This window comes from Vigna unguiculata, chromosome 3 (genome assembly GCF_004118075.2).
Source record: "Vigna unguiculata cultivar IT97K-499-35 chromosome 3, ASM411807v1, whole genome shotgun sequence".
Lineage (NCBI taxonomy): Eukaryota > Viridiplantae > Streptophyta > Magnoliopsida > Fabales > Fabaceae > Vigna > Vigna unguiculata.
In genome coordinates, this window is record NC_040281.1 from 46931165 (window position 1) to 46956502 (window position 25338).

Sequence of the window (25338 nt, forward strand, 5' to 3'; positions counted from 1 at the left end):
ATTGTCATGATTTTTTTATTACCATCCAACATATCTTAATATTCAAAAGATACAATATGTATTAAGATTTTATTATTATTAATTTAATCTTTGTTCTTTGCATGATTTTGATTAAGTGATATATTATAACTTTTTAATAGTGTATTAAAAAGAGATTCACTATAATTTAGAAAATTGAAGTAAACATACATTCAAAATATTATTTAATTTGAATATTTATTTTTCTTTTATATATTTTTTTAATATTTTTAAGTTTTTGTCCACTAGGTTTCAATAATGTTTGTAAATTTAATAAATGTTTAGGTTCTCCTAAAATTTTATATGGTATTATAATTTGAAATGTATACAATTATAATTTTTTTCTAAATATTTGATATCGAATAAACAATCATCCTCTTAATATTGAGTATTTGATAATATTATGTTTCCTTTATTGTAATTTTTTTATTTTATGAAAAATAATTAATTAATATTAAAATAGTAAGAAAATTGATACATGTAGGGGTACAAGAATATACTTTATCCGGTGGGGATGGAAATTAGACAAAAATTTAATACTCGTTGAGTTTGGATATGAAGACGGGAATGACTTTTTTTCTATGAAAATGGGTATGATCTAGGGGTAATTGTTCAAGCATATTACTTTTACTTTTGAAGTTATATATCTTAAGTCATTATTAATGCTAAGAACAATAATTTTTGGTATTTAAAGTTATAAAAGGTTTAATATCATGATAGTTGAATATAATAATAATAATAATAATAATAATAATAATAATAATAATAATGGTAATAATAATAAGGAGGAGGAGGAGGACGATGATAATAATAGTTGTATAGGTTTTCTACCTTCTCCTTAGGATATAAAATTCACCTTTCATCTTTTTTTCGATCAGAGTCTACCTTTGGAATCACGAAGAGTACTCCAACCTTGTTCGATAAAAATGACTTTAGTAAGTTGTTTTCTACCTCTCTTTAAAGTCAAACTGTGTTTTTGGGTGCATGTGAACAAGATTGAATTACATGCGATTAAATCCTTCCCATTTTATCCCTTTGTTAGTTGATGATCCTAATGGTACTTTTGGATCATTAATCTTAGGTTTTTGTGTGAAAATAGGTTTATTTGTGACTTGAGCAATTGAATAAGTGTTTTGACTATAGAAAGGAGATCTTGCAAGGTAAGGAAAATTATAAATTGAATTATTTATTTATATGATTGTTTGGATTATTTAAAATGATTGAACTATAGTACATGATGAAATTGTGGGCTTAATTTAAGGTGTTTTTGTATGAAACTGATTGTCCTGCAAGGTGTGGTACTATTCTTTAGTTTCTTGTCGAGATATACTAGATCTTCAAGATTGAGATGTCCTCATTAAGTCTGATACAATGAACCACGTGGGAACGAGTACTTGCAAGTACTTTGATGCTCAAGTGAGTTGTGAGGAATATATGATAAATTTAGTGATGATAGCAACATTAAGATACCTTATACTTGAAATTGAGACACCTTTATGTACTCCGAAGTTAGCAGGTCCTTGTCCGAGATAGTCTAGTCTCATACCGTTAGTCTTTGTATTAGATTTGGGCCTTGCATACTAGGCTTGATTAGGATAATCAATATATGGTCGAGATGTATTCGATTTTATGTCCAGACTCACCAGGTTTAGTTTGGCTTAGATGTATCAAGCCCTACACAATACAAAAGAAACTACGTGACTGGGAATTTTTAAATTCATAAATGAGAGGTATATGAAAATTGTGTTGTCATGATTGTGAGTTTAGGTTGATTGGAAATTTAGAAATATTTGTCTGAGAATATTCAAGCTTGTAAAACTAGTCTTTGGTGATACTTTTGAAAATGTTTTGCAACCAATTGAAAAAAAGAGAGAAAAAAGTAATAATTTGAACTAATGAAGCAAGCCAAATTATTTGCATCCTTGGTTTTTTTGTATTAGCGTTGGGCAGCAATAGGGCGTTGGGCGTCAGTTATAAAAACTTGGAATAGAGAGCTTCAGGTTCCGGAGTGTCAGGCACTACAATCCATTGCTAGGCGTGTGTTTTATAGAGGACTCCAAAGGTTTATAGTGTTGGACGCCATCTGTGTTTCGCCAGACGTTGATCTGACATTGAGCTTTAATAGTCCTCCACGTTGGGCGCTCGAAGGGCATGTTGGGCACTCACTTGATAGTGAGGCCTTGTGACATGCGTCCCTTATGACACGTTCTCGTTTCAATCTCAATTGAAAGATGTGTTTGATTCGTAAAAAAAAAAATGTAATTAGCTTAATAAGACTATTTCTATTTATTTTTAAAGTTGGATGACAATAATGTATCAAAGTTTTTTATAGAGACGAATTATAATTTTGTATCAAAGTTCAAAGAGCATATTTAACCTTTATTATTATCGCTATAATTTTTTTAATATTAAATATAACTAACTACTCTTACTAATTATTTAATTGATATCATATATTTATAAATATATTTCTAAATTCTATTTCATAATTTATTAAACTATTTTATTATAGTATTTTTTATTTGTGTAAATAATAAATTATTAAGTTTAAATTTTTCCTTTAATTATTATTCTTATATCAATTAATCATTTTTATATTGTATTAAATTTGATGCTAAAAGAATTTAAATTTTTTTTATTCAAACATTATCTGACAGTCCAAAAACTCACTGCACTACAGGCAGTTTCTTGTAGCTTCATATAAAAAATTTCATTTTTTTTTCAGAATATTTTATAATTAAAAATCATTTTTTATTTCCAGATTACAAAATCTAATATTAAAAACGACTTTTGAATCAGAAATAACTTTTAAATTTGAAAAAAAAATATTTTTTTTATGAATAATCGACTTCAAGAGTATGCAATTAAAAGCTTTTTTAAAGAAAAATATTTTTTAAATTACACAATTTAAAAATCTTTTTTATTTTCTGGAATGACTTTTAGATAATAAAAAAAAACAGAAATTTTTTTAAGTGGGATGCAAGGAAAAAATTATGGAGGTGCAAGAAGAAACTGTGTGAACATTATCCAGCCCAGATTCCCACCAGTAATAAAAAATGAAAGGGTGAAGCTAATAAATTCGTAACAGTAAATGAAATACACGAGATTTTGCTTCCAATCTCACTTGGCCCTGTTTAGTGCGCACAATCAAATTTCTCCTTGACGATGGCGAATACTCTACAACGTGCCCTACGCGCCACCATGGCCCGTCGGTTCTCCACCCAGGCACTAGTCGAAACCAAACCAGGCGAGATCGGAATTGTTTCTGGAATTCCTCAAGAACACCTTCGTAGGAGGGTATTCTACTCTTTTTATTCTCTTTTTATATATATTTTTTAAATTCATTGATTCGCTCAATTTCCGAGGCTCTCCATCACCTTCTATGCACACTCACCGATTTAGAAAACCTTACCATAACTTAATTATGCGTAGAAATGCATGCCAGTCGCCTATGTTTATGGTTATTATACTAAAAACTAAGCGATAAATCTTAGCATAGACATTTTGGTTTTGGTAGATTCAACTGCAGCCATATTCACCATTTTAGAGGGTATCAATGTTCAATTGGGCGTATTAGCTGAGAGTGAGAGGTTAAGTACCAATGGTCAATTGGGCGTATTAACTGAGAGTGTGAGAGGTTAAGGACGCCAATCTTGATCATTCAATCATCTAGTGATTCAGTGTTCGTGATTGGCTTATTTCACCTTTCTCACTTTCACCTAGTATAGGCTCTCCCAAGTTCTATACACAGACTTCACAGTTTGGAAATAATTTATGCATCTCTAGATCGCCTACTTTCACTTGCTAATCGTTGTGACACTGTTGGACTTTCTGTCTTGTACTTTCACCGCAATGCAGGTTGTGATTTATTCTCCCGCTAGAACTGCATCTCAGCAAGGATCTGGGAAGGTTGGAAGATGGAAGATCAACTTCTTATCAACCCAAAAGTATATTCTTTCGCTTTATCACAATTCTTTCACTGCTTTTATAAACATCATTGTCTGAGTTGAACAATTTGAATATTTTTTCCCCTTCAATATCGAGTTTGATAATTGGGTAGGTGGGATGCTTGGGATTTTGTATGCAAATTAACGATTTAAAGGAATTCATAAGAGGGGAGCTTGTGCTATCATTGACATCTCATGTCCTATGGAAATTTTCATATGTTTTAGTTTCAAACTTATAGCACATTGATTCTGGAAATCCTCGAATAGTTTAAGGAGTCAAGGCTAGCGGTTTCAGTATGATAACCTAAATTGGATTAATTGTTGTGTAATCATTAATAATGGCTCAACAAATGGTAATTTTCTACTAATTGTAGGTGGGAAAATCCACTGATGGGCTGGACATCCACTGGGGATCCCTATGCTCATGTTGGTGATTCTGCCTTGACATTTGATAGTGAAGAAGCGGCAAAAGCATTTGCAGAGAAACATGGTTGGGAATATTCGGTATGTCTTACTATTCAAATATTGAAACACAGATAATCTCTCATACTTTTTTAAATGTTCAAGGTTTCTTTTGGTACAAATCATATATGTTCTTATTGAAATAAATAATTAATAATGGAGATGGATCGTAAGGTAGAAAGTAAATGGAATGTTCATTGACAGAGACCTCCATATCTGCCTCTGGGTTGTATCACTGGAATACTAGAGACAAGGAAACGAAGATAAAAACTATTGCAGAATAGAGGTCCCTAACCCTCCTTTTTGAGAGCCTTCTACTCTCCCCTAACTCCCTCTCAATCAATCAATAACTCAGTTAACTCCACATCTCCTTCTTTTATTCCTGATTATCCATGCCACTCTTATCTGTCTGCCGAACATACATATGAGTGTGACCGTAACCCATAGCTCCATGCTTATCTGACCATGTCGCATGGTCTCTCTGACAATACTCCCATGCCCTAGCCTCCCCTCAAAAAATAATGTGTTTCACCCTGTTTCAATTCCTAAAACAATGACCTCAAGGGGAAATTTAGCAGCCTATCCTCAAGTGGACATTCCATCTCCCTCCCATTCTATCTCTTCCTCTAGTACTGCAAATTTTTTGTTTGGCACATATGATCCAGGATATATTTCTCGTCATACTTAAAACATATCCCTTCTTGATATCGACAAATAATTTTGCATCAGAATTCAGAAAATCTCTTCAACCTCCCTCCTTGGCTTTTCAAAGTACCACTGGTTAGGCTGCAAAGCTTATCACTGAGCCTCCTCCGTATGAGTTAGTCTGCACAGATGACCTAGAACCACTTTCACATGTTACTTTTTGGATGGTGCGTAACTTCTGAATGTAGCCCTTCCTTGTCTGAGAATTCCCATCTGTTAAATGTTCAGTTCTTCTCAGTGATTTGCATAGCATTATCCATCAGCACTGGTGAAAGTTCTAAGATTGCTACTTCATTCCATCCTTGACTTCTTCCCCTAATCAGTTCATGCAAAGGATATACAAAACTCAAATTGTTAAAGAAAAGCCAAAACGATACAAATGCAATAGGCGTTACAACATGCATGGAAAATCAGAGAAAATATCACATGAAACCATAGTAGGTATTGCAGAATCAATACGTGAAGTTTTAATGAATTTAAAAAAAAATGTATTGAGAAGTAATCTGTATAGAGATCAGAACACAGCTATTTGTTTCAAAGGTCTTGGATATGTAATTGCTGAAGACTACATTTTATCACCAACTGAAGAAATTGTTGATAATACACAACTTATAACCAATGTAACAAAGCCGGTTAGATTGTGTAATTAAAAATTGCGAAGCATCGTATTAAAACACTAGAAAACTTTCCAGACCGTAGGTATCCTTAGATGCTATATTCATGGCCGTATGAGATATAAATTATAGCATTCGTTCTTCAAGTGAATGGGAATGAAAAACAAGACATACTCTTTCTTGAATATTCACATATGTAAGTTTAACTCTAAAGAAGGAAGCACTTCAATATTCTCTCATCCAACTCATAATTCCCTCGACTAATCCCTTTCCACTTCCTCCCCAACCTCTTGCTAATTAGTGATCTCATATTTGGTGAATTGATTTCTATTTTCTTACCCGTGATTCAATCATGATACTAAGATTGTATAAGGTCATCTTCATTGTAAGAATCATGGCATGAGGTCATACTTTTCATTTTGGGGATCCTACCGTTTGCCACATCACTTTTAAGACATCTTTATCACTTTTACTCTATTGGAAGGGTCTTCACCCATACTAATGTTTTATTTGGATGTGGACGTTTTCAAGACAAAAAAATATCTTTTATTCTTTTGACCCAAGGTCTTATTTAAAACTCAGTTCTTAAATTTTGTTATGTCAGCATATTCGAATGTCGAGGTCTTCTAAAATCTAGATTTTTAATTTATGACCCTGGATGACTTTTACAATAGAGATGCCTTTAGTTTTAATATGGCAATGGTGAATTCCCATGTCTTGTTTTTCAAATGATTTTGTGAAATGTATATCATTAGAGTACGTTTGTTAGTCACTAATTCTGCTTCAAGAATCAGGCCCCTAAATTTAAAAAACTCACTGTGAATTAGTGTTCATCATGTTTTGCCCGTTGGGGTTTTATTTTATTATGAGTAACAAAAGCTCTGAACTTGTTGCAGGTCAAGAAGCGCCACACACCATTGCTGAAGGTTTAACATCTTTCACCATTTTTGTACTTTAACTGGGTGCATTTTGAACGACTTAAGTGTTAGTTTGAACGACGGTGGAGTTCGTTTCTTTCACAACCTTGTTTGTGGCAGCATGGTGCGATCAGTGGTAATATAATTCTATACGTGTTAATGCATACTACTTGTGGTTGCAGGTCAAATCATATGCGGACAACTTTAAATGGAAGGGCCCACCCAAACCTGCTGAAGAGTGATTGCTTGGTTTGTATTCATGTTAATGTATTCCGCCTTCAGGAGTTTCAACATGCAGCAGTTTTCTCTGCATCTTTTCTTGGAAAAAGAAAGTTTTAGTGTGAATTACTTGTTGAAAATAAAATGGGACTGATCTAATTATGATTGATTACGCCTAACATCTTACTTGGATTCTTTAATGAACAAATGTCTGCAAGAAAAAAACTGATCCAACAATACATGCTGACTTTGGGTAATAGTATATTCTTGAGAATACTAAACAAAATGGCCCGAACTTTTTTTTTTTTTTTAATTTTTGTAAGGTATTATTCAACTGCTTATGAAAAAGTATTATTCTAACTGATCTAATTGTGGGTATTTAATTTCCAAGCTACTACGTGTTGATTAAATGGGCGTGTTACTATAAATATGCATAAGATTTATCCTGAGAAACAAGTTTGCCCTAAGATAAGACTTTGTCCCGAGATATAGGTGTCATGTTCTCTAGTAATTTTGGGACGGAGGGTTTGGAGGAAGGGGAAGTCAGGTTAAAATTTTCATCTTAGTAGAACGTTTTCTAATTTTGAAGAAAGAAATTGTTTTTCTTTTGTTAGGTTTTGTAGAAATGATTTTAATCAGTCTCATTTCGACGATACTGCATAATTTAGACAATGAAACTGTAATTTCTTTCTATGCCTCTTAAGAGCCCTGTTTAAACATAGTGAAACGCTGGCGAAGGTTGTATCTTTTAGGAGTTCGACAATGTACAATGCGATTGTTTTTCTATTGAGATGGTAATATGGGAGAAGATTGGCGTAATTAAAAACTAGGTGCAGGAAAAGATCTCTGTTTGATGTTATATAAAAAATAAAGCCTACAAATAAAAATTAATGCCTACAAATACCATGAACTCTAGCTTTGAAATGTCATTAACTCAATCTTGAAAAATCTTTATCGGAGTGATTATTTTCACGAGCATTATTTGAAGTAGAAAGATACGAGCATACTGATTTTTTTTTTTTTTTTTATGAATTTTGATTTTCTACTTATTGTTTTATAGGTACCTCTACTTTTAAGTTACATTAACTTATATTTTAAAATATATTAAAAATACTTTTTAGTATATCAAAATCGCAGTAAAAAATCTGGACGTTTGTGTTTTTCATTCCTCTAAGTTACTAACTGATCTCCATAATTTGTAAGATAACCATTTTACCCTTCATGTTATATTTTTATGGTGACTTGAATTTTGTAGAACAACTTTTTTAGAAAGATTTCATAACAAGATGTTAAAATAATGGTTCCGGAAGAAGGTTTCAAGAACGTATAAGATGTTTTTCGGAACAAGTTTTCCCGAAGATGTTTTCTGGAAATAAGTTTTCAATAACAAACTAGGTTTCAACCCTATATAAGCGTCCATCTTTCCTTCAGATTGAACCATTCGGAAACATTACGAATTGAACCATCTGAAAGGAGACAAAACTATGTTTTACTATATAATCTTCAATGTCTCCGTGGCGGAGGCTCCAGATTTCCTAAAGTGACATTCCCACTGATATGCTGTTGCAAATCTTGGCAACAAGAATATAGTAGCTCCGTAAGTGCAGTGAAGAAGACACAATGACAACAATGACTCTTGCGGTGCAGAGTGAGGAAAACTATTTTAGTCTTTTTATTGTTAACATGAAGATGCACACATTCATCATCATGGAGGTGCAGGATGAAAAGAAAGCCAAAATCTGTAACTTCTTTTTTTATTCGTATATCTTGTTTACCGTGGCCTAATTCCTGAAAAACTGTCGAATAAAACTTTCTTTTACAATAAAAAGAAAAAAGTAGCGCTCGTAGGGATAGGGACATAACATCTGTTTGTTTTAAATTCTGTTCGCAAGGAAGTATTGTTTTAAATTAAAACATTTATTGTGAAAAAAACATGTAAAGAGCTTTGTGTTGACAAAGATTTAAAACAAAAATATTCAAAGCCAGACAAATATTCAATTTTATGGTCTCCTTGAGGCGTCCTGCGATTGAGCCATGTATAAAACGGAAAATAGTCAAAGCCAGAAAAAAAGTTAGAAGCAAAGCTATTCAATTTTGCTTTACCAAAAGCACAACAAATGTGAAACTATTTCCAGGATAGAGTAGAAAGCCTACAAACTAAATGGTTTCATTCATGTCTTCATGATGCGTGCTGTAATCTTGGGAAAATGGGATCAATAAAACCACTGTACATAGAGTCCACCTTCCAGAGACTAGCAATATGAAAATGCGATGAGGTTTGGCGGTGGATTTCTTCAATGAGCCAGATGGTGTTCTCGGCTTTGTGTGGATGAATAATGATGTCCAAGGGCTTGTATTCGTCTTCACTGCCAATTCTCAACTGATCCCATTGTTTAAGCATAATATTTGTGAGGTAGTGAAGGGGCTGTCCATATAACTGCTTCATGGATCTGCCCAATCCCATCCACGAGGTGAATGGTATCACAGAACCTCGATGATTTGGGATTGGGATCTGCTTCATGTAATCCTGATACATTTCTGCTCGTCTCATCAGTGCATCTGCTTACAAGCACCACATCGCTAAAGTAAGTGCATGCGTCACAATGGCAAGCAATATAAACTAAAAGAGTAGCATACAGGTTAACTAGAAACCAAAGAACACAGTTATCTGCAATGAGTTACAAACTAAGCCTCGGGGAAGAGAATTGACAAAGATCTTCCAATTTTCATGTGATAGGAAAGAAGATGTTTCAATGTGTGTTCTCATAGCTATGTTTTGAACAACACAAGATGACAAAATAAAAAAATAGAAAAAAGATCTCATTGAAGATTAAATCCATATTATTGACATTATAAACCAAAATTGACCTCTCACTAACAACTAACATCGTATACAAAAGAAATAATGTCTTAAAACATATCCATAAATCACATATACAGTTCAACATTCTAGCCATTTACCCCTTAAACATCACGACTACACTGATTTTCCACCATTCAACTACATGGATTTGTCACCATTCACACACATATACATTTTAATTCTTCAATTGAGAAGTGATTTTGATTTGATGTACTCAAAGAAAAGAAAGGGATAAAATGTTAAGATTTCCTATACAACCCTAACCTCCTTCTTACTCCCCGTAACAGAAGATCCTCTTTCCTAACTCTAACTTCTTTTCACTCTCGCAGAACCCCCCAGGGAGCAAACTCCTTCAACGTGACGGACGCACACTCACGGCTAAACTCACCGAACTCAGACACACGCTTCCTATCTCAAACTCCAAGTCACACACAAGGTAAACTGAATATAGATTTTCTGATATCCAAAAGAGAAACAGAACAACTGATTCTGTTTAAGAATCACAGAAAAAGAACAACCCTAACTCTAAAAAGAGTTATAACATAGGTATGTATGACTATGGACGAATACATGATAAGAATACCTATGGAGTTTGGTGAAGAAGAAGACAAATCAATTTGATTATCCCACGGAAATGACCTCTTCATCGCGAGCGAACCAGACCCTGTTCCTGCTGAATACATGCGAATACGAAGATGAATATAGATAAAATTAACATCAGAGTTCAATGAATAAAACGGAAAGTGAGGTGTGGAAGGAAGTACCAGTGGAATGAAGTGAGATGAGTAATTGATTGAAGCAGCAGAGAGTTAGTTGAGTTTTTCACCCAACTGCACCCTTCTTCTCTTGCACTCTTCAACTGGACCAAACTCCCTACACTTCATTCTCACCATAAAACAATCTTTTTTGCCATCTTTTTGTATATTTATTATTCGATCTTATCCTCAATATCTCTCAAATTAATATTTATTATGACCGAAAGAAATTAAAATCATGTTTAAAGACTGAATAAATAAATGAATAAATGTAAACAAAATTGAAAGATATTTCTTATTAACTGCAACTCACCCAAGTTACTTTAATCTATAAGAATAAAAGCGTATATTTAGTAAATTTTAATTAAAATAAATGTCTCCGATAACTTGCTATTAATATTTTATTATAATTATTATTTAGCCCATTTACATCAAATGAATGTTTGTAATAAATATATATTATAAAATCAGAGTGCATTGAATAAAACGGAAAGTGAGGTGTGGAAGGAAGTAGCAGAATAGAATTAGTGGAATGAAGTGAAGTGGGTAATTGATTGAAAGAGAATTAGCTGAGTTTTTCACCCAACTGCACTGTTGCACTTTTGAACTGGACCAAGCGCTCTACCTTTTCATTCTCAATTAAAACCATTTTCTGCGTTCTTTTTTAATATTTATTTGACCTTATCTTCAATTTCTCTTAAATTCATATTTATTATTACCGAAAGAAATTAAAATCTTAAAGACCGAAATAAATAAATAAATTTAGAGGTATTTACTATTAACTGTAACTCACCCGAGCTACTTTAATTAAAAAAAACATATAATTAGTAATTTTTAATTAAATTAAGAATCAAATATATTTTTGATCGTTGAGTAAAAATTAAAATTAGTATTTTTATTAAATTTTGAAAATTTAGTCATTTTAATCAAATTTGTTAAAACGTTTCAAGCAGAATATTATAAATTTAACAAAATTTAATTAAAATATCAAATCTTCACATTTTTAAATATGATAAACTAAATTGGTTTAAAGTTTCGAATAGAGACTAATTCTAATTTTTTATTAAAAATTGAAAAAAAAAATATTTAACAAATGTCTAAAAAGAATCTTTTGATAAATCGTTATTAATATTTATTATAATTATTAGTTAACCCATATACATCATGTTTGTAATAAGTATATTATTAAATTAAGAGAGAAATTAAAATGTTTAATTACTATAAACTTTTTAGAAATTGTTTTTCTACCTCTAGTAAACAGAAAAATAATGGATCTGGCATGTATAAACTTAAAATTTAAAACTTCTACAACGTATAAAAGTCATAGCTTTTTTTATCCTCAAATTCCTCTACATCACTAATCATTCGTATTACTTATGCTTGAGAAAAATGTTAGTAAAAGATATCTCATAAGTATAGCAAATTTATTCTTAATCTTTGAAAGAAAAAATCTTCATGCCAGTAAATATGTATGAAATAGTAAGTTACTAAAATCATACTTACTAACATGGTTAACCTAAAACAATTACTTATCTAATAATTATAAATAATAAGACTCATAAGTTCAACAACTTAAAATGAAACATGTATCTTAATAACAATATATGTAAAGAGACTAATAATTACAAAGGTGAAAGATGACAATATTTATAAAGAAGTATAAAAAAAGAATCAACTATAAGAACTTATTTATTCTGGATTGAGCTAAAATTAAATCAGCTCAACTAAACCCACTTTTTTATGAGTAAGAAATTTTATAACACAACTCGATTTACTAAGAGTTGATAAATTATGTGGGTTAACTTAGAATATTTTGTTTTTCTAATTTATTTTATATATTTGTTGTAACACAATTAATGTATTCACTTATTTCACCAAATGTTATTATAAATACATTAGTTAAAAATACATATTTTTGAAAAACAAATAAATTAAATATTAAAACTATTCAATTTTTATATAAAAACATTCTAATTTAAAAAAAATCAATTTGTCAATTTAAATAATTAAAAATAATAAATAATGATAATAAAAACCTATAAAAATATGATAAAAAGCGGTAAAGAATGTTCGTTGGTGAGTTATATATATATATATATATATATATATATATATATATATATATATATATATATATATATATATATATATATATATATATATATATATTTATCTTTAATCTGGCTTAAATTCTAAGCTACAAGTTAGTCAAGAATGTTCGTCTTTTTTTCATGAAGCGCTAAATTTTTATCCTTCGTCTTCCACTCCTTTTTTATGAACTTATGTTTAAACTAATTTTAACCTTTTTAGATATTATTTAATTTCTTCCACATTTTCTTTTAGTGCTTATGGATTATAGTTCTAATAAAGCAAAACATATTTTAAAAATTAAAACAATTTCTCAAAAAAGAAGTTAAGTTTAACTAACTAATAAATAAGTTAATTTTAAGGTTTAATTATTCATATGACACTCACTTTGGTAGAGATGTATCAATCTTGTACCAGTTTTTAAAAAAATGTCAATTGCATCCCAACTTTTAAATAAGTGTTTCAATTAGGTTTCATATGACTAACGCAATGATGTGTCACGTGTCAATATATGTGGTTTATTTATTTATTTTTTAATTTTTTGTATCTTTGATTCAATTTTGACTTAATTTAAAAAAAAAATCACATATTGATACGTGGCACGCTGTTAACGACGGTAGTCATTTACATCTGAAAGGGATCTAATTGAAATACTTTTTAAAGAATTGAAATACAATTGATATTTTTTTAAAAGCGAGTACCAAATTGATACAATCCTATTAAAATAAATATCATTCGAGTGATTAAACCTAATTTTAATCGATAAACACTTTTTTACTCTTGTAAGTAGCCTTAAAAATCAATCCAATTAAAAGTTCACTATTTAACATTATAAACATTCATTGTTCACAGGAATTGCTTATTAAAATAATACTTTTATTTTTAAAAAACCTCTTGTAACCAACTCTTATCGAAGATGCTCTTAATAATTTATTGTACAGATAAAGGAAACGGGAACAATGAAGTGGATTACACATCTTAATACTCTTTTCATTTTTTTTTTCTGTGGAAAATAAAAAAAACACAAGAATAAAACTAATCAAATAGTACATGAACCTATTTTATATGATTGAACAATTTCCTTCATTTTAAATTGATGGTCATTTTAATGTGATGGTGATGAGGATGATTGGGCTGTGCTAAATGGCAATAGTGTAGTTTATACAACCACAAATTGTGTGCTTGCCTGCGTTTGATACCCCCAGACCGCTATAAACACTAAAAACACTTTCACTTTCTACAACAGATATCACTTTCAACAATGGATATGTCAGACAGAAATACATAATTGGTAAGAATTAAATTTTTAATACAAAATCAATATGCGTTTGACTTTTAAAATTAATTAAAAAATAAAAAATTAACTTTGAATATGAGATATAATTAATTGTTACTTTTACGATAGAAAATTGATTCAATTAGAATCAATCCTCAAACACTGAACTAAACACATACTAAAACTGCAAGAGTCCTTTGTTAGTAAAATATTTGCTTAAATATTGAACTTTTGTAAATCCTGCTTTATTTAATTACCTCTCTTCATTATTTCACCGGTGTTAATTTCCTTATCACATTATTAGATGCAAAATAAAAATTAATCCATATATATGTAACATGTAGCAAATCAATATTATTCAACAACTGATTTGCGAGAGAGAAAAAACTCTAAATCTGGAAATTAAATAACAATAAATAACAGAAAACTTGTTATAGCTATTGATTTTCCAGAAAACATATAATTACGATATTATTACCTACAGAAAATGCCAAACGCTTTATGTAACTAACCTTTCCCCAGTGAAAAAAAAAAAGATATGCTAAGGGGAAGAAAAATTGCTACCAAACGTAATTCCACTCTTACTGGGTAGAAGCTTCTTCCTGTAATACTTGGACTTGCGGGATAGATTAATCTTTCTCCTTTTCTTCTCAGGAATAAAATCAATTGAACATTCCGAAAATCCACGTCTCACAAACCTGTTAACACATTATGAATCCATTGTCTTTAGAAAAGGATTTATGGAGTTAACAAACCATATAAAGCATCCAAGAAAAGATAGAGCATGCAGCAAGTAAAAATCCACTGAGAAAAAATGACGTTGATTCTAGATAAATATATTGACATATGTTTGATGTCCAAGGTACATACCAATCAGCTGTACGAGTTGTAAGCAAGAAAAGCATTTCAAATCCCAGATATGATGCCTTCTTCTCTATATAATCTGTTACATTTGATCATAACATTAAACAATACAGTCAAAACATGAGATAAATACTATTATGAGCGAAAGTACCCAAAGATTATAATCAAACGGCTGCTAAAAAATATGGTTTACCATGCACTGCATAGACTTCACACTACACCCTAAAAGTAGTTTCTGGATGAAATCGGAAACAATTTTTGCCTAGAAATTATATGTTATGGTCTGATATTTGCAAACAATTTCTGATCCTTGGAGAATTGCATAAGGAACTAGTCAGCCACTGAACGTATGCAAGAACCTACAAGCCTAGTAGGATTCACTACTTTTCAAAGACAAAATAGGAAAAAAATAAATAAATAAAAGGAAGAGCAGTGTGGTTTTTTGCTTTTAGATCGAATACTCCTAGTAAGGAATATCAAGATGAACATGAGTTGACGTTTGCTACTCTGACAGATGAACTTCCCAAAACTTAATCTTTTCAAAATTAAATTAGCGATTGAAATGGCAAAGTGAGAAATTTAAGGTTAAACCATGGTTCAATATGTGTACGCTTATAAACGTACGTAAGTGGCAACATGTTAGACAAATATAATGCACATCCATGCATAAAAATAGAAAAAAAGTGAGCTATGTTACTTAAATTAACCATGCACTATATGAAAGTATTAACAACTTCATATACATTTATAATACATTGATTAATAATTGATTGATTCAACGTAAAGTATGACTCCATGTTCAGTTTGTTTTAACAGTTTAACTTATAAAACAACATAAAATATTACATGTGCATCAAAAGTAAAAGCCAAACTTGGCATAGTAGTTCGAGAGGTACTTAAAAAGAGTGTTGGTTTGAAGTAATCCTAGTCCTCTCTAAGAGTTTCAGGCTATCATCACCATAATATAGCCTTGAATAGGTTGAACCTGTTCAAGATTAACCATGAACAGTATGAACAGTTTGTAGACAACAAACTCTCTATTGTGAAAAACTTAATTCACCTCTTGTTGTTTCATTCATGTCATCAGCAATACAATTTATAGGCTCACAATTTTCTGACCTTTGTACTCAAAACAGACAAAAACAATTATAAACTGCTAATTCATTAACTATCGACACTCCAACGGCTACATAAACTACCTACAACAGCTAATACATTTAAGTTTATTAAAAATCCAACAAAATTCTCCCGTAAACTTAAATGTTTGTTTTATTCTTCATCTCAATTCCTTTATTCTTCATCCCGGCTTCCCATGTGCAATAACTCCTCTCACATGTCAGGTTTTACAGAGGGGGTTTCACTGGGGAGAACAACACCAATGAGATATGAGCCTAACCACATAAGACACTGACACCACTCTCAATCCAAAACCTTAAGACAATGGGTTTATGGGTCTGTATTCTTATATAGTGCTCTACTTTCTCATTTCTGGTCAATGTGGGACTTAGACTCACACTTGTATTCCTAACAATCTCCCCCTCAAGGGTGAGTCCCTTCAACCACATTGGTACACTCCCCCACGCTTACCTGGAACCCTTACCTGGGACTCTTGCTAGGAAGACTTTCGATACTAGGACCATACTGGTACTGCACTCGTCTGAGCCGATATTAACCATCGGCTCTGATACAACTTGTCAGGATTACAGAGGGGGTTTTACTAGGGAGAACAACACCAATGAGACCTGAGCCCAACCACATAAGACACTGACACCAAGGCAATGGGTTTATGGGCCTTAATCCTTATATGATGCTCTACTTTCTCATTTCTGGTCAATGTGGGACTTAGACTCACACTTGAATTTCTAACAATCTCCCCCTCAAGGATGAGTCCCTTCAACCACATTGGTACACTCCCCTTCCAGCGGAAGCTGCCCAATCACGAGTACTCCTTTTCTGCCCAACCACGAGTACTCCTTTTCTGTACCGCCGTTCTTCAAGTTCCAAGCGTCGTTTCTGCAAAAGTCTGCTTCCTTCTCTCTAAGCTTGCTTGTAAAATTGCATTACCTCTAACCTCCTTTTCAACTCTTTGTTGCAAATCACTTTTTGCAATCTCTAACCTTTGGATAACAACCTCATCCCCGCACATGTCTAAGTTATCCGAATTGTATAGATGCACCATTGAACTGTGCAACACTTGCTCCTCCAACTTATCCAAGCTATCAACATTCTCCACCGAGCTACCTAGGCTCCCCATTGAGCTTTCCAAGATGTACACTTGCTCCACTGAGCTATCTGAGTTGTTCACTTGTTCCATTGTGCTACTCGAGTTTTTCATATGGTCCACCGTGTTGTCAGGGCTATTTGCATATCTTACCAACCTACTTGGTTGTGTAGCCGACCTATCCACATTACTCGGCTGTCTTGCCGAATTCTCCTTGCTATTCGATTTTCTTTGTGAATTCTCCACTCGCTTGTTCTCGGCCCTAGAGCTATGTGTCATTGTCAATAACGTCACTTCTTCTTTTGTGAGGTTGATCGTCTCTTCTTTCCTATTTTCAAACTGCCAATCTTTGGCAAAAAGCTCAACCTTACCACAACTGAAGCACTTATTCGAGTAGCACTCCTTTGCATAATGGTCATACCTGCCACACTAAACATTTGAGTTTCTCAACCGACCTCTTCTCCACAGCTAATATGTTTAAGTTTATTAAAATCCAACACTGATCAGTAGCAATGCACGTGTCAGTAGCTTGGTATCAGAAAGACAGTTTCAAGTACAACCACAGGTCGAAGTATGAATCTTCATTTCCTGTCTTTTGGTTTCATCACGATAATATTAACCTAGGACTGATTGAACCTGTTAAACCATGTTCATGGTCTTGACAGTTCAGTATAGGCTCATTCGGTCTAGTGGCATTTCTAGAATGACAGTTTAAAAGGTTTAATCAGACCAGTTTACATTTAACTTGGTTGAGTGGTCAATCTGGGACTCTGGTTTAAAACTGCGTTGCTGAAATATGAGAGAAAAAGTAGTGTACACTGGAAGTACAAAATCAGTCCCTCCTAGTGTAGTGAAACAATACGATCCTTTCTATGTATCAGAAAATGAAAGACATTGAAAACTTTGCAAGAGTCTTAAATGCCTAATAATTCATACTATGTTGGGAACTTCTGTAGAACCACAGTAAATGAATGGAAATTTGAAATAATTTGAAATAGAAGGTAAAAACTTGAAGACCCTAAGAAACAAATTCATAAGAGAAGCAGAAGGGAACAGTAGTCACAATTCAAAGTCCAAACCTTTCTTATTAATGCTAATCCATGAAAAATAATAGAAACAAGCCAGAATAAAGAATAATAAATCCATGGAATTTCAATATATTACAAAAATAGGGAATCACTGACTACTTCTCTATGAATTAAAAACAACAATGTCAATCCACAGAGGCAATAATAGCATATCATACCAAGTAATTTGTCTCCCTGTCCTTGGCCTCTACAATCAGGGGATACTGCAATTGCAGCAACCTCTCCACACTTCTCTTCAAAGAAAGGAAAAAGGGCAGCGCAAGCAATTATTTGACCTTCTCTTTCCACAACAACGAAGGAGCCCAACGATTGAAGCAGCTATAAAAAGACAATGGTCAAAATGTAGGGGACTATTTAAGGAAATCCCCATTGATGGTGATAATGTGGCCTCTACAATATCTATGAAGAAGATATCAAGCAAAGTGAGCAAACCTCTTCATCAGTCCGCATAACTAATATGCCAGACTCCTGTAAAGGCTGGATAAGTTGTTTAATTCCAGAAATATCAGTTACTTGAGCCATCCGGGTGCCTTCATAAAGGTCACTGCAAAATTAATTGAAAGCAAAAAAATAAAGATTAAAAAGCTTTAAGAAATATAACTAGATAAAAGAAAAGAAAAAAGACCTTAATTATCCATAACACCTTCGGCAATCTGCCACATAGTTTATGCTAGTAGGCAGTAGCAGAAATGGTTATCCCATAAACATCATGTTGCCATTAATTAGTTTTTGGGGTTTGAAAATAAAAGCAGGCAAAAATTTCTTTCAAGGGTGCAGCATATGGTCATAGAATGGTTGAATTTAACCACTTTACTCTCTTTATAACAAATATATTTCAACTAACTCAGCTATCCTTAAAAGGTAAAACAGGAGAATGATCTATAGATCCAAATCAAATATTTGCTTCTTTCAATCTCGATAAATATCCGTGTAACAGTGTAACCATCAACTCATCATAGACAACTACAAAAAAGTTTGCTTCTCACTGGTATAACCAATGTGATGACTCTAGCAGAAAATCCGCTAGAATGCAAACTAAAATTATGATTTATTAAAATCTAATAACTGAAAAAAATCAAGAAACTTAACAGTTTAGTTGAACGAATGAGGATACAACCTACCATAGTACTGTTACTATCACCAGTTAGTTCCTAAGTAATAGAGAAAATATTTCATAGTAATAAGAAAAAAATCCATAGATAAACAAAAATTTGCCTTGCCACCATTGTCCCCATCCCATCTCTCTTGAACAATTCCAACAAGAGAACTCCACTAATAGTGCCATCCAACAAATGAACTCTTTGAACACCGCCCTGACAGACAGAAGAAGTTATACTTAGCAACATATTAACTGGGATTTCAAGCACCACCATCTTATTTGAAAAAGCAACTTCTCAAGGAATTTCAGTATGATAATGAAGTGATAGGTAAAAGAACTGGAAAAAAATAGGTAATTTCTACAAAAAATAGTTACATTGGGGTCACTATATTTATAAAAATCAGTCACTTGACAAATCTTTAAAAACTATTTGGTTTGTGAAAAAATAATGAAATAAAACCTGTCTGCCATAACGGAACAGAACAATATGCAATGAAAATAAAAATTTCAGACTTTAAGTGATTGAAGATACTAAAGCACATTGTAGACCTAAATAACCAAGGAAAAGTTGAATCATCAACTTACTCTGCAAACGAAAGCTGCAGCAGCTAGCTCTGATAGGTAACCATTCGTCCGACTTAGGGACTCCTGACCTCCAATAGCAAAACCCTGCTCCCCAGACCAAAGGCCATTCCCATTTTCAAAACCAACACCATTATGAAAGGTTGCAATATGATATCCTGAAAATGGTTCTCCATTTGGCAGAGCCCCATTAAATTTATTAAGTGTGTTGAAACTTTCTTCCGCAACAGCTTTGACATAGTTAGCAGCTGTTTCACTTTGCTCAACCCGTTTACGGATTAGCATGTCTGCCTCTTGAAGAGTCAAGAAGCTAATAAGGTGTCCACTTTCATCCAGGATAGGACCATCCATGATGCATATAAGCTTGTCTGCTTCTATTGCCAACGCACAAGCTGTTGCAACTTCATAGGTACTGTGGAAAACAAATCATCAGTGTCCAGTATTCAAGCATTTCTTTTTTATCTGCTGGATCACATCCAAGTACTATATAGCAATATTCAAAAGAAAAATAAATCGAACACATTGATACAAGTGTAAATCTGATTTACAAACAAAATAGTTAGCAAAAACCTTGTATTATTTCCTCAGTATTTTGTTTTCACATTCCACAGCATGTCAAATTCTATAATAAACTATTTTGCGTACTAAATAACTGTGTGAAATTTTGTAAATGTATTTTTTTTTTTTTCCAAAGAAACTAACTTTCTATGATTTTATTTCAACACATTCTCCATGAAGCTGTTTCTTCCCATCTATGTCTAACTCCAACCTTTAAAAGCTATCATTGAAGAAAGATATCAATATTTTCCAAGGTATTGATATAAGAAACATAATTGATAATAGATAGTTAGCTTCTTCAGTGATGGTTTTTTGGGGATGGTAAAATCTAGAAAGCCGTACTCACTTGAGAGCAGAGGCTGAACCACAACTAGAACCTTTGACCTTGTCACAAGGCAACAACCTCCCCATTGGTCCATAACTAACCTCCCAATTGAAAAATATGAACAACATAAAATATTGAGGCTTTCTACAATAGACAAATAATAATAGAGCATGGTGAAAAAATATAGCAGATTAAAAAAAAAATTACAAACATTGTATAACAGAATATACATGTCAGGAAGCAATCAAGAATTACCAGGTTGTAAAAAGGAGTTATCAGAGGTTCTAAAACATACTTGCAATCTAATACTTCTCCAGAGCTGGAGTAACCCAAGTTGCTTAAAATAACAATGCAGTTGCCATCAAGCCTCTCATGCATGCGAGAAACGTCAACTTTTTTAACCTCCCCAGTTGACCCAAAATCAACTCCTTTGACAACCCCTCTTCTCTGCCAAACAAAACGTTTAAAAGGACTTGCTCTAAAACAGTAACAGAAGCAGAAAACAGAAAAAAAAAAAAAAAAAAAAACAGGGGATAACATTGAAATCTCATTGATACCGCAACAACAGAACAAGGGAATTGAAAGAAACCATGTTCTCCAGATAATATGAAGAAAATTGAATCACAGAATTCAAACCTTGGCTGCAAGAAAGTTTCCACTTGCAACACTGACACCAACTTCATGCAAACGGCTATTGTCACCATGTCGACGAATATTGCAAATGGAGGGTCCAGGAGAAAGCTTTGCTTCAATCATCAATCTTATTCTCCCAGCTGCTTCCATTGCAGCTGCTAGAGACTCATCATCAGTTACCCTATATGGACCAACATACTTAGGTTCTCTCCCTACAAAATAGCAACATCATTAATCAATGCTCATTCACACTAGTTGAAATTTCATTTCTCTCTTGTGGGGTTGGCATGTATCAATCAACATAAGATCATAAAAAATAGTCACTTTCACTACATTAAGAAAACTAGCCACTACCACCCATTCATATTCAACTCGTGATTTCATTTCCCTGTGCGGAAAGCATGACTCACCTCTCTCACGCAAAAGATTGTCAATTTGCATATGGGTCCCCGGAACAAGAACAAACCGGATTCCCAGGTGATGAAGAAATGCTATATCCTGCACGCACGTTACGGAGCTAAGTATGAGATTAATCTAGAAAATATTCCCTTTTAAAGAAAATTAATTAATTCAACAATTTTATACATAATTAAGTTCTTGAAAGGAAATTTTCATCATCCTACCCAGGATTATTTGCCTAAGAGAAATTATCACACGATCCAGGACCACCATAGTCTCAACTAATCTCTCCATCACTCCACCCTTTATTAATTCTTTTTCTCACATAGAAACATTGAAGTATGAGTCACAAACTGATTAAGATCATAAACACATTTTGATCCCAGACTATCTAATATTTCTCTCTCATATTATACCTGCGAGGATACATTCCAAAAAATAATTTGATACATTTATCTGTGTCTGAATGAGCCAGTAAAATAAATAAAAAAATGAAATATTTGGAGGTGCCTTGAGAATAGGATCCAAGTAAGGACTAGCGACAATTTCACCGGAAACGATGATAACGAAGGTCGCACCGCGGTGGACCCTCAAGTATGGCCACGTCTCACGAAACCAACGCACGAATCGCTTATCGTCCATGGAGCTGCTGTAACCCTCGTCTTCCGCCACGCTTCCGACCAGTTCCTCGCTGAACACGTTGCAGGGCTCCAATGTTGAGGTTGGGACTCTCGTAAAAGATAACGGCTTGTTTGGCTTGAATTTTGGTGAGCGAGGGCGTAAATTGAGTAGCTGTGGGTGGAAATTGAATTTGTGGGATGAACAATTGGGAAGGTTTGGAAAGGATGTGCGAGAGGTGGAAGACAAAGCCGCCATAGGCTCTTGAATTGCGACACAACTGAAGAGAACTCCAAAGGCTCTGTCTCATCGGTTATTTTATTAATGGATACTCAACACAGATTTGTAGCATTATCATGGTGATTATGCTTCTTTATTTTATTGGTTCTTACATAAGATAATTTTGATAGATATTAGTAACTGTTTGTGTCATCTATAACAATATATAAAGGGGATTCCCCTTTTTGTGTCCACTTTTTAAAATACCGATTTTACCCTTTAAATATAACAATTTTTTAAATTTTTTAAAATTGACCGTTACTTTTACAAAAATTTTATAAAATCAGATGTCTCTACTTCTTCTTTATTTATTAATGGTTATTCTTTTATCTGTTCTGATATATTTCACTTTATTTTTAATAAATATAATTCTAATATATATATATATATATATATATTAACTTAATATATAAAGGGGATTCCCCTTTTTGTGTCCACTTTTCAAAATACCGATTTTACCCTTTAAATATAACAATTTATTAAATTTTAAAAAATTGACCGTTACTTTTACAAACTTTTTATAAAATCAGATGTCTCTGTTTCTTCTCTTCTTCTTTATTTATCAATGGTTATTCTTTTATCTGTTTTGATATATTTTACTTTATTTTTAATAAATATAATTTTAAAATATATATTAACTTAATAATATTATAATATTATCACCTACTAATATAATATCACGCATTTTAAAAAATATATAGACACAGGCGCGATAGCGCCTGTGTTACACTAGTATTAACTTAATAACATTATCATATTATCACCTACTAATATAATATCACGTATATTTAAAAAATATATACACACAGGCGCGATAGCGCCTGTGTTACGCTAGTTATATTAAAATATTAATACGGAAAGGTTAAAAAATTATTTAGTTGCGTGTCTTTATATTTAAAAACTACTTAAACCCGTTAAATTTATGATTATTTATTAAATAAAATTCGAATACTTGACATTATTAATTCAAGAATAAATTAATTTAATTATTTTTATGATCTTGATAAATTATTCATTAGTTTTTGTATGAGACCAAAAATAGTATTATAATATTTCCTTTTTAAAAAAGTATGCGTATGTTATTACATACTCACTTATGTTTATAGAATAAGTATCTAATAAATTAAAATTTAAGTATATTTTAATAGATCTTGATTTATAACTTACAAAAAAAAATGGTTGAGTGAATTTACATTGACAAATTTATTCTTAAAATCAACTCTACAGGTATTAATCTACAACCGATAATTTTATTAAAAATATTCCTTGTATTTACAAAATTTATTAGATCTTTAAAATTATTTTTGAAAAATAGTTTTTTAAAATATTCAAAATTGTCTAAGTTATATTTGTATTTTTTCTACGGTTTAATTATCCGATTGATTCTAAGTTTTTCTACGGTTTCAAATTAGTCTTCACTTAATTATTTTTTTCAACAGTATCTCATTTTTAAGTATTTTTGTAAAGAAAGTAAATACATGTCACTTATCAAACTTTCCAACCAAACTAATCAAATAATTATTGTCAAATGCATTATCTATTTTTTTTAACAATTAAAATCACATTAAATATAAATAAAATAATTTATAAAAGGTGCTAATTTTAGTATGGAAGATAATTATGATCATATTATCATAAAAACTTTTATCTTATCCATTCATTTTAACCACTGCTATAAATGAACTTTTTGACCAAATTGATTAATAGTAAAAAAATTAAAGATTAAATATTTTTTAGTCTAAAATGAAATTAATTTATATCTCAAACTTTCACATATTTTAGTCCTCAAACTTTAAAAATGAATGAATATAATTTTTCTTACTTGTTAAATGGTACTTTATGTTGACATTAATTTAAGTTATAACGTGTCAAAAAGACGTAAACAACTCAAACATCATCCTATAATATGTTCGACATGTCAAAAAGAAATTTAATGTATTTGAGTTAAAATGACAATATTTTTTTATTTTTAAAGTTTGAGGACCAAAATATATCAATGTTTGAAACAAAAATCAATTCAAATTTCAAGTCTAAATTTAGTGATTAAAAACAAATTTTATCCCAAAATTAATTAGTTTTGCATTACATCCAGGTAAATTTTTCAATCACATCATGTACGATCTCCATAATTTTTTACCTAAAAGTTTAAGCTTCTTTATAGGAGATGTTATTTTTTTACTTGTAATTTCAATATAAATTACAATAATGGTGTTAATTTTTAAAATATTTGATTTTGGACAATTTGTGCTAACCTGACATGACTTCAAAACAAATAAATTGAGTTATATTAAAGTAACTTCACTGCAAATGAACTGAAGTTGTGCCAACTCATGACGATTTCTTTGAAAAAATTAAAATTGTCACAATTTGAGACAACTTTAGTTCTATAATATAATAAATTGAAGTCGTATTATACTATGATGACTTTAATTTTGTAATACTTCAATGCATTTTATAAGAAGACTAAAATCATCACAATATGACACAACTTCAATTTATATCATTACAAAAACTGATATTGTCATAACATGCAATGATTTTAATTTATTTCATTACAAAACTGAAATCGTCACAATATGACACAACTTATTCATTTTATAACCGTGCCAACTCCGTACAAGTTATCCAAACTCAATTTATTTTAAACCTACACCACTCTTGTTATTTTATAATAAAATTACACTAAAATGGTAAAAAAGATAGAAATACTAACGTGTGAAGATATTTCGTACAAAAATATTTGGGATATAAAATTAATTTAGATACAAAAGAAAAATTTATATTTTCTTTCTTATTTTCCATTACAAG

The 25338-nt window shown here is 31.7% G+C and overlaps 3 protein-coding genes across 6 annotated transcripts; 1 reads left to right on the forward strand and 2 right to left on the reverse strand.

The window, feature by feature from the left end:
- The first annotated feature begins 3099 nt into the window (after positions 1-3099).
- Positions 3100-7068, forward strand: LOC114176188 (NADH dehydrogenase [ubiquinone] iron-sulfur protein 4, mitochondrial). Its single transcript, XM_028061141.1, has 5 exons — positions 3100-3315; positions 3877-3965; positions 4340-4469; positions 6643-6672; positions 6846-7068. The coding sequence occupies exons 1-5, from the start codon at positions 3184-3186 to the stop codon at positions 6903-6905; spliced, it is 441 nt and encodes a 146-aa protein (XP_027916942.1). The 5' UTR covers positions 3100-3183; the 3' UTR covers positions 6906-7068.
- Positions 7069-8855: 1787 nt separating this feature from the next.
- LOC114176441 (protein RDM1) lies at positions 8856-10680 on the reverse strand. Of its 2 annotated transcripts, none has more exons than XM_028061484.1 (3): positions 10510-10680; positions 10329-10418; positions 8856-9441 (listed from the first exon to the last, which is right to left on the reverse strand). In XM_028061484.1, the coding sequence occupies exons 2-3, from the start codon at positions 10390-10392 to the stop codon at positions 9062-9064; spliced, it is 444 nt and encodes a 147-aa protein (XP_027917285.1). In that variant the 5' UTR covers positions 10393-10418; positions 10510-10680; the 3' UTR covers positions 8856-9061. The 2 variants fall into 2 exon arrangements, with proteins under 2 accessions (XP_027917285.1, XP_027917286.1); XM_028061485.1 differs by having other exon boundaries at positions 10329-10415; positions 10510-10652.
- A 3569-nt stretch (positions 10681-14249) lies between these two features.
- On the reverse strand, positions 14250-22594 carry LOC114178177 (probable amino-acid acetyltransferase NAGS2, chloroplastic). 3 transcript variants are annotated; one of them, XM_028063932.1, is made up of 11 exons: positions 22144-22594; positions 21645-21732; positions 21238-21446; positions 20897-21048; positions 20623-20697; positions 19722-20130; positions 19253-19350; positions 18470-18581; positions 18196-18355; positions 14735-14807; positions 14250-14562 (listed from the first exon to the last, which is right to left on the reverse strand). In XM_028063932.1, the coding sequence occupies exons 1-11, from the start codon at positions 22507-22509 to the stop codon at positions 14406-14408; spliced, it is 1899 nt and encodes a 632-aa protein (XP_027919733.1). In that variant the 5' UTR covers positions 22510-22594; the 3' UTR covers positions 14250-14405. The 3 variants fall into 3 exon arrangements, with proteins under 3 accessions (XP_027919733.1, XP_027919735.1, XP_027919734.1); XM_028063934.1 differs by having other exon boundaries at positions 21858-22394; XM_028063933.1 differs by lacking the exon at positions 20623-20697 and having other exon boundaries at positions 22144-22592.
- Between the last annotated feature and the right edge of the window lie 2744 nt (positions 22595-25338).